The sequence below is a fragment of the Symphalangus syndactylus genome, chromosome 13, assembly GCF_028878055.3.
Source record: "Symphalangus syndactylus isolate Jambi chromosome 13, NHGRI_mSymSyn1-v2.1_pri, whole genome shotgun sequence".
Classification (NCBI taxonomy): domain Eukaryota; kingdom Metazoa; phylum Chordata; class Mammalia; order Primates; family Hylobatidae; genus Symphalangus; species Symphalangus syndactylus.
In genome coordinates, this window is record NC_072435.2 from 91,624,096 (window position 1) to 91,639,928 (window position 15,833).

The following is a 15,833-nucleotide window of genomic DNA, read 5'->3' on the forward strand; positions in this document are numbered from 1 at the left end:
TGTGTGACCTTTAGCCAACAGAACTTATCTGAAATCTGTTTTCTCATCTGTAAAATGGGGACAACAAAACTTATGTTACAGCTCCTAGGTATCAAATGAAATGACAAGCCTTGCCTTGATAAACTCTAAGGTACTAGACACAAGTTACTGAAATTGTTTGAAAATTGCAAAAACATATTTACTTAAATATAAGTATTTGTTGTACTTCTAACATATGCCAGGCTCCGTAATTTGATATTTGGTGCTGAAGTTTAATATTTAACTTACCTGGACTAAATAGGAAGTAAGCTAGAAAAGACAGCCCAGGAGATCTTTTTGACACATCATCCTAAACAATGAAAATCTAGTTGCAAGTAGTCACATATTAAAAGGCCTTGTTCAGTTGGGATTGCAACTAACATATTTGTTTCAGACCTGAAACTCATTATCAGAGCATATACTGTCATCCTACTATTTATCATCTTAGTTAACAACAATACAGAAATTTTATTCTTTGTCACTTATGAGTGATCTAAGTGTGATATTCTAATTAGAAAGAATACTTTCTTAGCTACAAAATAATCTATTCTAAATCTTTTAAGATTAAATACATTTCTTACTTTAGAATAAATGCTGCAATAATCATCTTTGTAGTACCCTGAAAAACTGATGGCAAATTTCAAAATATAGTATTAGAAATTACTGACTCACATGTAAAGAGTCTATGGTTTTCAAAACACTCTTTTAATATTTAATATTAAGCGTTATTTTAATATTTATAGCATTATCAGCATCCTGGGTAGCTTAGAACTTTTAAAAAATAGTGTTAGAAGATGCTTTAGCAACATATAAATTACATAGTTTTTCCTAGTAGCCTATGCATATAGAATAATTAGGGACATTTTCTGGGCCTTATACTTTGTTTGCTCTATGTAATCTTGATCTCATTGTCATCTTCCAATTATTCTGTAAAATACACTGGCAACTAATCTCTATCACAGGGCTGATGAGAGAAGCGGACTGCTATGGACTGTATGGGAATGTAAAGAACCTAAGTTCTTCCCAATGGATTTGCAATAATTATTGTAAAAATCTTTTGTCCCCTACAGTTCCCCACACTGCTTAATGGCCACATGCCAGTGCCAATCCCCAGTCTGGACAGAGCTGCTTCTCCAGTACTGCTTTCTTCAAACTCTCAGAAATCCTGATGACGTCTGGCCACAATTAAGGACTCATTAACTGATGAAACAAATTTGTCCCCATGGGCTAGTTTACCTGTGTCATGAAAAGGACATTGTGAAACTCTGTTAATTTGGTTTGCACTTTTCATAACATGGATAGTCTAGATTTATGTTAGCATTTTAAAAACTGTTTTTGATATATTCAAGTATATATGAAAATCTGTTTTGCATTAAGTGAATTTTAATGTTTTTGTTTTTATATCCTTTTAGCTCTTAAGTGTTGAACACTGTTGACAGTGAAGAACTTTTCTTAATGGTTTTCAGTATAACTAATAAGGATGTGAAGCTTTTTTCTCTTTAGTTCTGAGTATGCTAAACTGTGTGCTTATATAGACTATAACCAGCTGTGCCTTCCTTTGCATTTAATGTAAATGATTTATATATTTTTTAGTATTAAGAGGAAATGTTTGTTTGAAAGATGAAAATTAGTATCAAACAGCTCTCTAGTAGAATTTCATTATTTTTCACCAGTGAAAGCATATTCATATCACGTTTTTTTTACTTTCAATTGTATAAGAATTGCCTTAGAACCTCTTTTGAACTGAAATTCAGTAAATGTCCAAGTAATGTTTTTATAATAAACTAAGCCATATTTAGACAATAAACATTGATAAAAGAAAATGTTCTAAAGTACATTTTCAAAAGAATGAACCTTGAAAGGCTAGCCTCCTTAGTTGTTTACAGTATCTTTTAGATGCCTCCCAGACAAAAATCTGAGATGGAAAAGCTACATCAAGTTCATCCTATTCCAGGCCCGAGAATATCTCCTAGGTTAGCATATTCTTATTTCAAAAAATTAGCCCTGGTTTTCTCAATTTTCCATAGGGAATCCCAACCATCTGATGTATTTACTGTGTCAGTACAAGTTGGGGTTCCCCCGGAACTATAATTATTAACATGTAAAAAATCTAATGCTTTAGAAGAAGCTCACAGAGTGGTGATGAACCCAAACAAACAACAAAGAAACCATTTTTAACACTCGGTATCTTCATCAGTGTAGGTAGCTATTCACAATTTTTGATGGATCAAAAACTTGCTGTAATACAAATAGAGAACTGGAGGTACTAAAGGCCTTGCTTGTGGAAATTGAGAGAGGATACACTGCTTTACGTATTACTAAAGTTATGGGGAGAATGAAGGAAATCTGACAGATGAGAAATTCTACAGGAACCTCATCATCGTGGAACTGAACTGATAACAACTTGGAACACTCCAGTAAATTCTGTTGTGTAATGTAATTTGGAGCAGTGATTGATAATACAGACATATTTTCTGTTCCATCAGAAAATCAGCAGGCACCAGTCCAAAGGTACCACACCTGTACATGAAAAAGGAAAGTTCTAATACAAGAAAACTGAAAAGCACCAAGCTTTAAATTCAAGATTAATTATAATCCTTAACTATAAGTGATAAAAACTAACTTGAAATGTGACTAAATAACTGATCCAAACTGGGCATTAAGTGGCAGGATTATGAGAAAGGATAAAAAAATGAGGTTTGAGAAAACACATTTCTTGAATTTTCAGAAAAAAATCTAGACTATTGCTTTGATACTTAGAAATTCTGAGGTTTTTCAATTGGAATTGAGCATCTCTGTATGTGGGGATGTGGGCCCTTATCAAGGGATAAAAATCCAAACACTCTAATATGCCTCCTTGACTGTAATGACACTGGTTCCAAAATTCACGAATAGACACTACTGTCCCCCTACCCCCACCCCATAGGCTAAGAATAATTCTGTACCAGAATAAAAGGAGCTGGTCCAGGGAACTGATATTTACTGAACATACAAAGTTAGTGCTAGAAGGGGCCTTTGAGAATGATTCCCACCACCTGTTTCCAGCTCAAGACAGGTGCACAGCAGAAGCTGGGAGTTGCCTAAGGCTGCACAGCTCACTGAAGGTAAAACTGATTGGTGCTCAGTCCAATTCTGTCTCCCCCATGCCTAGCTGTAAGTAATTACTCGTTCAAAACTATGTGTTATTAGTAAAACAAAACAGATAAAGACAGAGCATTTAAAATTGTGTTGTCAGATAACAGAACACATCCAAAATGCATGATTCTTATAAAGGAAGTTAATGTGCAAAAATCTCAACCAAAAATACTATTTTTAGTATACTTGTTTGTGTAAATGCTGATTGGAAATATTTAAATGACTACAGATCTGATTCTTACTTTCTTTTCCTTTGGAAACTGGGATTAATGTATGCCCTAGATCCATTTATTAGAAATGCAAAAATACTACAACTTTTTGATGGATGAAAATACTCCTGTAACACAAATAGAGAATGGAGAACTGAAGAATAACTCGTATAGCTCTGCCTCATTCTGTGTGTGCGTGTGTGTTGTGTGTGTGTTAGCAGAAGTATTTTACTCAGAAAATAGGTTTCAAAGAACATTAATGACTTTCTTTTCCTTTTTATGTCTGTTTAATCAGTGTTAAACTGCTATGGGAAAAGTTTTATAGAACTATATAACCTGAATGTTGGTCTCTTTGTACACATCTTTTCTATGACTGCAAATCTTCATTCACTTTTCATATATGTATCATTTTTACTGTCATATTATTTTTGTTCAATAAAAACTTTTGTGATAAAAGGTGTTTAGAAGTAACTGGATTGGCTTACTTCCATTTGCTTGGGGTGACCCAAACCACTTTTCCATATGGATACAAGTTGGAAAATGAGTCTTCTCACCTACCCTTAAAGATAGCACATCCAAAAAAAAAAAGTGCTCTACATACACGTATTTCAAGAAATAAATGTAATTATTGAGGTTGACTTGTGGGAGAATGGAATGGGATTGAAAAGCAGACCCCCGATCTTATTTGAATAAGTTCTATCAACTGCTCTGTATTGAGAAGGAGGAAGTGATGAGAAGGTAGGGAAAAATCAAAGCTACCGTTTATTCTTTTAGCCATTTTGTTGATTCAGGGGACTGTGAACTGCTAGGCTTGGTGATAAAGGTTATTATTTCTCTTAGTCTCAATTCCAGGCTGACCTGGCTCTGGTTTTCATGGGTGATTCAAAGCAGTCTCCACTCTGGGTTTGATACAGGGAGACTGGTGTGAGGGGAGGGGATGCAGGGAGAAAGAGCAGATTAATGCAGTCCCTAAACACATTCAGTATCACTAGTGTGCCAAAAGGACACAGATAACTCATAGCTGCATATAGTATAACACAGGTGGTGGTAGGAAATCATTTGCTTACTGAAGAAACATTTAAAAATCAACTATGTTCCAGGTGCCATTTTAGAAATGGGGGAAGGAAACCTGATCCCTGTTCTCAAAAAGGTTAATAGATTTGCTTGGTTCTGTTTATACATAAGAATTCAACCGGCTGGAAGCGGTGGCTCACGCCTGTAATCCCAGCACTTTGGGAGGCCCAGGCGAGTGGATCACCTGAGGTCAGGAGTTCAAGACCAGCCTGGCCAACATAGTGAAACCCCGTCTCTACTAAAAATGCAAAAATTAGTTGGGCGTGATGGCAAGTGCCTGTAATCCCAGCTACTCGGGAGGCTGAGGCAGGAGAATCGCTTGAATCTGGGAGGCGGAGGTTGCAGTGAGCCGAGATCGTGCCACTGCACTCCGGCCTGGGTGACGAGCGAAACTACATCTCAAAAAAAAAAAAAAAAAAACAACCAAATCAGTTTCGTAAAATGCCCTTTTATGCTTAAATACTCAGAGGGATCTGCCCCGCCCCTTCATGTTACCTGAGATTATATGACCCTGCCTAAAGGATTGGCACTGAAGAATACAATATGTTTAGGTACCCTCTCCCAGGTGAGTCAGATCTCTAAAACATGTTTTTATTTCATTACTGGATGGCATAATTTCAGTTAATGATAGCAACCATTTGTAAGGTTGCTGTCATGCCAGGCACTGTTCTAAGCATGTTACATGGATTACTTGATTATGCTTCCTAATAAACCTATGAGAGAAGTACTATTATATACCATTTTACAGATAAGGAAATTGAAGCCTAGAGTGATTAAGGAACTGGCTCAAGGTCACAGAATTGGCCAGATTTCAAACTGAGCATTTTGATTGAGAGGCCATGATCTTTATCTATAGGACTTCCAACGAATGTAAATTAGCAATTTACATCTTCACATAGAACAGTACCTGGTGCATATAAACCTTTCAGACATGTTTGCTATATCAGTGTTTCCTGGGAGAGCAAGCAGATTTTCTGTCATCAAGAAGCTGGCCCTACCTAGATTTCTCTAGTATTGACTATTCCTAGACCCACTCCCCAGTAGTGCGTGTGTACCTGCATATCTGTGTGTGTGTGTGTTGAGAACAGTTTGATTATAGGTTAGTTTTAAAATTTTAAAGACTCACATGTTTTAGCCAGCTAGGAAGAAAGTTGCTATCACCAATTTTTGACAGCTACATTTGTCTTTGGTTGACTCAGAGGGGACGAATCCAAGTTGATATTACATAACTGACAAAAGATTTTTTAGAATTACTCAGAATTTCATCATGCATGTGTGCCTTAATTTGATCAGCAAATACTACTGTTCCCCTAAAATGTATCAGGTACTAGGATAAAGAAGTGAGCAAAATGCAATCCTTTCCTTCATGGAGCTTGTGGATTAGTGAGAGGAAATGACGTGTTAAGTGTTGTTGCAGAGTGAAGTATAAGGATGCTATTGGGAAGGAAGGCAGTTAAGCAGCAGAGCACATAACCCAGTCTATGGTAGGGTAGGTGGGGCAGAGAAGGCTTTCTGGAAGAAAAAATTACATTGAGAATGAGTAAGAGTAACAAAGAGAAGAGGCATAGATGGAACAAGTAGAGGAAAGGGGATGTTTCACAATGAGGTGAGGTGTGAGGAACTCAAAAGATCAATATGGCTGGATTTACCCTTACAGAGAACAAAGCCTATATAGTTCATCATCATATGAGATAGTAATGTAGATACCAGTAGCAATAGAGTAGAAATTGAAAAGGGAGGAAGGAGGAACGCTTCTAGATCCCTGAGGTGTAATGACACAGTGATTAGCTACGATTCTGTGGAAGAGCAAGATGGCAGGATGGGGCCCTCAAAAATAAAATTTTTCAGTGTTTCTGGAGTAATAGTCCATCATCATCATCCAGATGAGCTACACAGCCAGTAACAGCACCACGTCACCCATTCATCACTTGACAACCTCAGCTGCATACATATATGAGGAAGAAAATAACAAGATAAAGATGATCCTTAAGACTATTTTGACTGCTTGAATGTGGAACTATTGTCAATATAGCTGGAGAAACGGCTGGAGAGTGGCACTGTTTCAACTAGCACTATTCTAGGAAAGACTCAAAAGAGTCCCAAGGGAGTCTTGCGTTAAGTCCCAAGTCTATTCACTAAAATTCCATAGGTCAATCAGAGCCTAGTGGAGCCATCCTTTGGTAAACATACAAGACTCTTGGCAGACGCTGTTTCCCTTACCCTCTGAAAGGTGCTGCATATTATCCAAAGGGTTACCAGCTACATCTTCACATCTTTATGATCCAGCCCAGGTATCTCTGCATCACTACTGCAGCAGAGTTAAGGTGGGAGAGAGTAGCAAGAGCAGCCATCAGGATTCCTATTCCAGCCTCAGTCTTTCTCTCCCTGTCCCCCTCTCACAGATGCACACCTGCACATCTAGCCCCCACACCCACTCAACAGAGGTTTAGTTTACAGCCTTTGAAATGGTAATCTTTCAAAAATGGGTTTTCAAATTAGTGGAATTTTCCCACTTCTCTTAGGGGGAAGCCACCAATGAAAAATCCTCCCCATCATCACAGATTGAAATTTTATATTCTCTTCTAATCAAAGTAGCTTTATAATCAGTGGCTTGGTCACCTTCTTTCTGTTTGAGTCTAACAGAAAATTGGTAACTTCAGTGGTTTTCTGGGTCAGTGATGGAAACTGATTATTGTAATAACTTCAGTTGGGAATGATGACAGCTCAGGGAAACTCCTGCCTATCTGACTAAGTCCAGAATCTGAATTTAAGATTAGAAAACAGTTTCAGGCCAGGCGTGGTGGCTCACATCTGTAATCCCATCATTTTGGGAGGCTGAGGCAGGTGGATCACCTGAGGTGAGGAGTTCAAGACCAGCCTAGCCAACACAGTGAAACCTCATCTCTATTAAAAATAGAAAAATCAGCCGGGTATGGTGGCACGTACCTATAATCCCACCTACTCAGGAAGCTGAGGCAGGAGAATTGCTTGAACCTGGGAGGCAGAGGTTGCAATGAGCTGAGACTGCACCACTGTACTCCAGCCTGGGTGACAGCCTGGGTGACAGAGCACAACTCCATCTCAAAAAAAAAAAAAAAAAATTTTAAATAGTTTCAGCTTTACACTGAGCAAGAGGGAAAAATGTTGTACCTTTCTCTTGGGTCTAAAGTAATGCATTAAAAACTTTGGAAATTTCAAGTTTGAAACATAGAAAAGTATGCAAATTCTTCAGCAGCCTTGCTTGAGGGCTTGTGTTAACACTTAAAATTCTGATATGGATGAACTTGTCAATCAAAAAGAATCAATGTAAGAATCTAGATTAGAATATTTTAAAAATAAAACCACTGACATTATAAATAATAAACTCAGAGGGATTATATTTGGGGATATTTTAAAATGATAGGAACTGAAAATAACTAAAAATATACAGGCAAAGAAAGAATAAAAATGGTACATTACCAAAAAAAAAATCAAATACAAGGCAGTATGGAGAAACTGAAGAACAAAAAGCACATAAGACATACAGAAAACAGCTAAATGGCAGAAGTCCTTCCTTATCAGTAATTATTTTAAATGTAAATGTTGTAAAGTCTCCAATTAATGGGCAGAGATGGGCAGGATGGATTTAAAAAATGATCCGTCAATATGCTATCTACAAGAGACTCACTTTAAAAACACAGACACTGTATTTTTACTTTGAAGAGGCTGAAAATAAAAAAATGGAAAAAATATTCCATACAAATAGTAACCAAAAGATATGGGGTGGCCATATTTTTGTCAGATAAAATAAAGTATCAAAAAAAAGTTACAGGAGACAAAGGACATTATATATTGCTAAAAGGTTCAATCCATCAAGAAGATAGGTAACAATTATAAACACATATGCACCCCATAACAGGGCCCCCAAATATATGAAGCATGCACTCACAGAACTGAAAGGAGAAATATGACAATCCTGCAATAACAGTTGGAGATGTCAATGTTCCCACTTCAATAATGTACAAAAGAGTCAGATCAGTAAAGAAAGAGAGGAACTGAACACTATGAACCAATTAGACCCAACAGACACATACCAAACACTCTACCCAACAACATTTTTCATAGAATGAGACATACTTTCTCAAGCATACACGAAGCATTCTCCAGAACAGACCATATGTTAGGCCACAAAACAACTCTTAATACATTTTTAAAAACTGAAATCATACAAACTGTCTTCTCTAACCACAATGGAATGAAACTAGAAATCAATAACCGAAATAAAAAGGATTATAAGAGACTACTATGAAAAAGTTTATGTCAGCAAACTGGTTATAACAGATTAAATGGACAAATTCCTAGAAACACAGAAACTACCAAAACTGACAAGAAATTTAAAACCTGAATAAAATTATATATAACAAGGAGACTATCATTAATCAAAACCTCTGAACAAAGAAAAGCCAGGACCAGGTTACCTCACTGCTGAATTCTACCAAACATTTAAGGAAGAATTAACGCCAATCCTCAAACTATTCCAAAAAACTGAAGAGGAGAGAACACTTCCTAACTCATTCTATTAAGCCAGCATTACCCTGATACCAAATCCAGACAAAAACACTGTAAGAAAAGTAACTACAGGCCAAATACCTTATGAATATAGGCAAAAATACTCAAAAAATATTAGCAAACTAAATGCAGCAGCCTATTAGAATTACATACCATAACCAAGTGGGATTTATCCAAGGAATGCAAGAGTGGTTTAACATATGAAAATCAATGTAATATACATCAATAGAATATAGAAAACAATATGATCATCTTAACTGATAGAGAAAAAGCATTTGAAGAAAACCCAATATTCTCAAGATAAAAATACTAAATAAACTAGGAATAGAAGGGAACTTCTTTAACACGTTAAAGACCATACATAGAAAGACACAGCTAATAGCATACTCAATGGTGAAAGACTGAAAGCTTTGCCCCTAAGATCAAAACAAGACAAGGACATGTTCCTTCATCACTTCAACATAGTACTGGAAGTCCTAGACAGAGCAATTAGGCAACAGAAAGAAATAAACAGCATCCAAATTATAAAGAAGGAAGCAAAACTATCATTCCTTGCGGGTAACAAGATCTTATGTGTAGAAAACCCTAAAGACTCCACAGAAAGCCTGTTAGTGCTAATAATCAAATTTAGCAAAGCTGCAGAATACAAAAGGAACACACAAAAATTACTTGTATTTCCATACACTAGCAATGAAAAAATCCAAAAAAATTAAGAAAACAACTCCATCTACAATAACATCAATAAGAATAAGATGCTTAGGAATAAATTTAAGAAGGCAAAAGACTTGTATACTGAAAACTACAAAATGTTGCTAAAATTATAGATGACCTAACTAAATAGAAAGACATCTTGTGTTCATGGGCTGGAAGATTTAATATTATTAAATTACCCAAAGTGATCTATAGATTCTAATTTAATGCAATCCCTATCATAATCCCAATGGTGTTTTGTTGTTGTTGCAGAAATAGAAAATCCCATCTTAAAATTCATATGGAATTTCAAGAGACTCTGAATAGCTACAACAATCTTGACAAAGAGAACAAAGTTGGAAGACTGACATTTTCTGATTTAAACCGTTCTAAAGACAGTAATCAAAACGTTCTGCTACAAACCCTTATGGGCAGACATATAGACTAATGGAACAGACCTGACAGCCCAGAAATAAACCTCACACCTATGGTCAATTGATTTCTGAGAAGGGCACCAAGACCATTTAATGGGGAAAGGACAGTCTTTCCAACAAATGGTGCTGGAAAAAAAATTGATATTCACATGCAAAATAAAGTCGGACCCTTACTTTATATCACATATAAAAATTTAAATGGATCAAGGCTCTAAATCTGACAGCTAAAAATATAATAAACTCTTAAAGAAAAATATAAGAGCAAAGATTTATGACCTTTGAAACGTGACAATACTTTCTTAAATCACCAAAAGCACAGGCAACAAACAAGAGATAAAATGGATGTTGTTAAAAACTTTTGGCTGGGCGTGGTGGCTCACACCTGTAATCCCAGCACTTTGGGAGGCTGAAATGGGTGGATCACGAGGTCAGGAGTTCGAGACCAGCCTGGCCAACATGGTGAAACCCCATCTCTACTAAAAATGTAAAAATTAGCCGGGCATGCTGGCACATGCCTATAATCCCAGCTACTTGGGAGGCTGAATCAGGAGAATCACTTGAACCTGGGAGGCAGAGGTAGCAGTGAGCCGAGATTGCAACACTCCACTCCAGTGTGGGCAACAGAGCAAGGCTCTGTCTCAAAAAAAATAAAAAATAAAAATAAAATAAAACTTTTGTGCAACAAAAGGACACCAAAGAAAGTGAAAGAGAACCCAAAGAACAGGAGAATATAATTACAAATCAAATACCTCATAAAGGTGTAATAGGCAAAATACATAAAGAACTCTTAATGACAAAAAGACAAGCAACTCTATTTTTAAAATGGACAAAGTACTTGAATAAACCTTTGGATAAAGGTTTATCCAAAGCAAATAAACAAATGGCCAAAAAAGTATGAAAAGATGTTCCACATCACTAAGCACTAGGTAAATGCAAATAAAAACTACAATGAAATACTACTTCAACCTATTACAATGAATGCAATAAAAAAGAGGAAAAAAAGAATTAGCAAGGATGAGGAGAAACTGGAACGCTGATGCATTACTACTGCAAATATCAAATAGTACAGCCACTGTGGAAAACATTTTGGCAGTTCCTCAAACAGTCAAACACAGAATTATCATATGACCCTGCAATTCCACTCCTAGGTGTATATATTCCCCAAATAATTAAAAACAAGGACTCAAACATATGCTTATACCCCAATGTTCACACAGCATTATTCACAAAAGCCAAAAGATGGGTTATCCTAGTGTCCATCAACAGATAAATCGATAAACAAAATGTGTATAATAATAACAGAATATCATTCAGTCATGATAAGAAATGAAGCTCTGATACATGCTAAACATGGATGAACTGTGAACATTATGCTGAATGAAATAAGCCAGACACAAAAGGACAAATATGGTATGACTCCACTTATTTGAAATACCTAGAATGGGCAAATTCACAGAGACAAAGTAGATTAGCGGTTACCAGGGGCTGCGGGGAAGGGTAAAATCAGAGTTTCTGTTTGGAGTGATGAAAAATTTTAGAAGTAGATAGTGGTAACTGTTATACAACTTTGTGGCTATAATTATGCCACTGAACTGTACACATACAAATAATTACAATGCCGAATTTTATGATATATATATATCAACACAATTTTTAAAAGATAAAAACCTACATAAATTGTCCCAAGTCCAAAAGACAGATTATAACATGTTAACAAACAGCCTTTCAAATGAAAGCTGATAAAGCCTCAGAATGTAGCCACTCTATACACCTAGAATGACACATCCAATGTGTGTTCACAGTACCACTTGGAAAGAAAACATAAAAGGCATCTTCTCTTACCTTTAAGAACCTTATCAGTTTAAGAGGAATCACAGGTATTCAAAGTTCCAAGTTTCGGAGTTTCAATTCCCTTCACTGCAATGTTTTCAGGATCTGAATGGTGCTCGAGTATCAAAAATAAAACAAAAAAACAAACACTCGTTTGCTTGCCAAATTCCTTAATAAAATGAAGAAATACCCCTAGGAATTCCTAGGAAGAAACAATTTATGTAACAAATGGATATATATTTTCACCCTTTATACACACGAATTAAGCCTATGAAAAAACTGTATGTCAAATTTGCAACAAATCAAATATACATTCTATGAAATGACAAATTTGATACTTTATAATTGAGAGTGCTATAAAAAAAACCTAGCAGACATTACTAAGCAAATGATTGGCACAAACAGAAAACAATAATACCTCTAGCATAGTGAGACTTGATTATCTTAAGAATGACCCATAAAAGAAAAGGGCCCCACTCGGCACAGCCTTCATCCCCAAGAAAGAACTGTGACTCAATTTAACAACATGGAGATTTTGTTATTATAAATTTCAAAACAAAATGAAGGAATTTCCACATATTTATAACCTTCAAAGTACAATATTAATACATGTCTGTCAGTTAGAAAGAACAGCAGTTTGTTAGGCTACAAGGTTTAACATAAAACCAATTTACAAATGTGAAAAGCAGTAGTGGTCCAATATTCACCATTACACATGAATCTGTTTCTTCCAGAAATTTTTTTTTTAAAAATTAAAATTTCAGTATCATGAAATATTAAAATAACACCCCAAACATGCCACAATCACTATTCACAAATAAAGTTAAAATGAAATATACAAAAATCCACTTAATACTGTTAAATAACAACAATAAACTACAAGATTTCCTGAAGAGAAATGGTAGGACCCCTGAATGTTTTACAGTGAATTTCAGGAAAAGAAATTAAGTTATGACTATTTTCATGATATATAAGGCAAAAATTTACATGACCATTTCAAAATATACCAATTAAGATTTATAGTTTGTAAGATGCACTAAACAAATAGTCCTTAAAAGTGAACACAAATGCTTAAAATACTGTTACCAACACCAAAGTGTGTTTATGATGTTCAAAGAGATGCATAATTAAACTAATATTTAGTATCTCTGGTAAACAGATAATACCCAAAATAATTTCAAGCAATCCTGTAAGTTCTCATTTCTCTTGTTTGTAATTTATCATGGCTCATTTCAAACACATATTACAGCTTTCAGCTGATTCCAAGTGAATGTTATTGAAACACATAGCCCCCGAATGAAAGAAACTGTTCCCCAATGAAGTATCATCCTTTCTAATAAAATAAATGTATTTAAAACAAACAAAGCAAGACCTTTCATGTTTGAACGGACTTCTACGGTTAAGTTTTAACTAAATTTAAAACACAATGTAAAATAGGTTAAGTGTATTAGTATACAATTATCCAGTAATATGCAGTAGACGTTTCTAAAGTGAGGAACAGGTAAAAAATAAATAATTTTGGAGCTTTAATTTGTTGGTGTCTAATGTGAGATCCTCAAAATGTCAGGGATTCACTTGCTTGAATCAACTTCTGCATCACATGCTTATCTAAACATAATGTGCTTGTCAATCTCTTAGCTACTCTATTTGCCAATGTTCATTAAGAAATTATATAGTATAAACTTAAAGTGTTCAAGATGGCTCACTTATTTTACTATTAAGCAAAGCTAAATTTACATTCCAGGAAACACTGCAGTTTAATTTTAAAAACAAAAAATGCAGCAGTAAAACAATTCGTGAGGAGAAACAGATGCATTCACATATAATAAAGCCACTGCAACTTCTTCAGGCATTCAATTGTTGTGTTAAATAAACAGACAGTAGTTATTTAGCAGCAATGATTCCGCAATAAATAATGCACTGTGTTTCTCAGTCCTGCACAAAAATTGCAGCTACAGTTACATCAATAGCTGTAACCTACTGGCTCTAATGGCAGAGAAGACCTTAAAACCAACTGTACAAAAAATTGTCACACTGTGACAACAAATATAAAAACAATCTGTAGGTCTGAAATAAAAAGACTCCACTGTGAAGAGGACAGTGTAGACAAACGGAGATTCCAAGTCCACCAAAAGAAATAATTGCCTTCAGTTCTGGGTCCTTGATTGGTAAGAAAGGCTGGGGGCTGGGCTTGAAACCATGTTATCAGACTTAAAAGAGCATGCTCTGTCTTCTGTTCTTCCCATGTCCTAAAATATAAAGTCATTTTATGAGGCAGTTCAAGGTTCAGTTTTATCCCACATACAGTTATTTGGTGACTAGGAAGCTAATGTTCCCACCAGCAAAAGCTAATATTCCATGGTAAGAGTGATCAGCACTGTCTTAAATGACCCTTCTGTTGATGGGGTCAGTCTACAGCTTCTATGCTTCGAAGTGATGAACCTGATGACTAGGGAAGCACAAGATGTGTCTTCTGCCTCAGGTACCAGGGATGGCGTGTGCAGTAATCAAGCCAAGTCACTTGTAAAAGGTCTTTGTGCCATCTGCAGCTTTCAGGATCCCTGACTTGACTGAGTCAGATTTTTCTCTGAAGATTTACTGAGCTGCCCACATCATACAGAAAAGTGAGTACGTGCAATGCTAAACATAAACAGTTGTGGAATGCACTGTACATTGGTTTTTACATCAATAATTTTACCGATCAATTTATAAACCAAAAGCTTGGTTTCGCGCAAAAATTCATGATCGACACGTGAAATGGTTTATGACAAACACACCTGTCTCTGGATAAGAAGAATTTCGAAAACCCGGGTCCTTTTGCAACTGAATCTCTTTCAAACTGAATATTGACACACCTAAAATGCATAGACAAAAATTATTAGGTGAAGGTCTAACATTAAAACAAACACAACCCAACTATCAACAAATGTTTACAAAGTATATACTGATTCAATATGAAACCATTTTACAAGGTGATAGCCCTGCTGAAATTTTTCCTTTTTGTCCCAATGTGTTGAGGAGAAAACTAAATGAATGAAGCAATCCACCTTTAGAACCTTTCTTCTCCCAACTCTGTGTCAGAGCAGGCTGTGAGCAAGTGTTTCTCTGAGGAGAATATACACTGTCTGTTCCAGGACTTTCTGGGGTTGGGAGACCCAGTCAAAATATATTATTATACTAGGTGTTAATTCTCTCTGTCCTTTCTCTCTGTCTCCTTACAATGACATGAAGGTATCAGGCCCTCAAGCTATCTTCGGAATTTTAGCGAAAAACAAGGAAAAGGTTTGTATAACCATAACTGCCTACCTCAAAGTAAAACTTGGTATTAATAATGAAACACAAATATCTTTTTCTTTTTGAGACGCAGTCTCACTCTCTCACCCAGACTAGAGTGCAGTGGCATGATCTCGGCTCACTGCAACCTTTGTCTCCTAGGTTCTAGCAGTTCTCCTGCCTCAGTCTCCTAAGTAGCTGGGATTACAGGCACGCGCCACCACGCCCGGCTAATTTTTGTATTTTTAGTAGAGACAGGGTTTCCCCATGTTGGTCAGCCTGGTCTCGAACTCCTGACCTTGTGATCTGCCCGCCTCGGCCTCCCAAAGTGCTGGGATTACAGGCATGAGTCACCGCGCCCAGTGAAATACAAATATCTTTAAAAGAAAACTTGTAATTTATCTCTTTCATTTCCAATCTCTGTCAGAGAGGTATTCTTTCATTTAAATATATCCAGTAAAGTTGAAAAGTATTAAGGATTTTTTTATTCCAATTAGCTTTGTCACTGACTGCTACACAAGCTTTGATGAATCAATATTGTCTAATAAATGAGAATAGGAAATTAATGAAAGCTTTTGGCAGCTTAGTTCCCAAACATTCTTCTAATTCCCCACTCACCTTA

General features: G+C 36.0%; 2 protein-coding genes across 7 annotated transcripts in view; one reads left to right on the top strand and one right to left on the bottom strand.

The window, feature by feature from the left end:
- The window catches only part of ELK3 (ETS transcription factor ELK3), a 76,016-nt gene extending 72,198 nt beyond the window's left edge, over positions 1-3,818 (top strand). For all 6 annotated transcript variants that reach the window (XM_055239357.2, XM_055239355.2, XM_055239361.2 and 3 more), the window contains one exon: positions 1,089-3,818. In XM_055239357.2, coding sequence (XP_055095332.1) covers positions 1,089-1,187 — 99 coding nt within the window. In that variant the 3' untranslated portion in view covers positions 1,188-3,818. The remainder of the gene's footprint in view (positions 1-1,088) is intronic.
- Positions 3,819-12,455: 8,637 nt separating this feature from the next.
- CDK17 (cyclin dependent kinase 17) overlaps positions 12,456-15,833 on the bottom strand; it is a 119,981-nt gene continuing 116,603 nt past the window's right edge. The window contains exons 16-17 of the mRNA XM_055239353.2: positions 14,716-14,793; positions 12,456-14,187 (exon numbers count right to left, since the gene is read on the bottom strand). Coding sequence (XP_055095328.1) covers positions 14,150-14,187; positions 14,716-14,793 — 116 coding nt within the window. The 3' untranslated portion in view covers positions 12,456-14,149. The remainder of the gene's footprint in view (positions 14,188-14,715; positions 14,794-15,833) is intronic.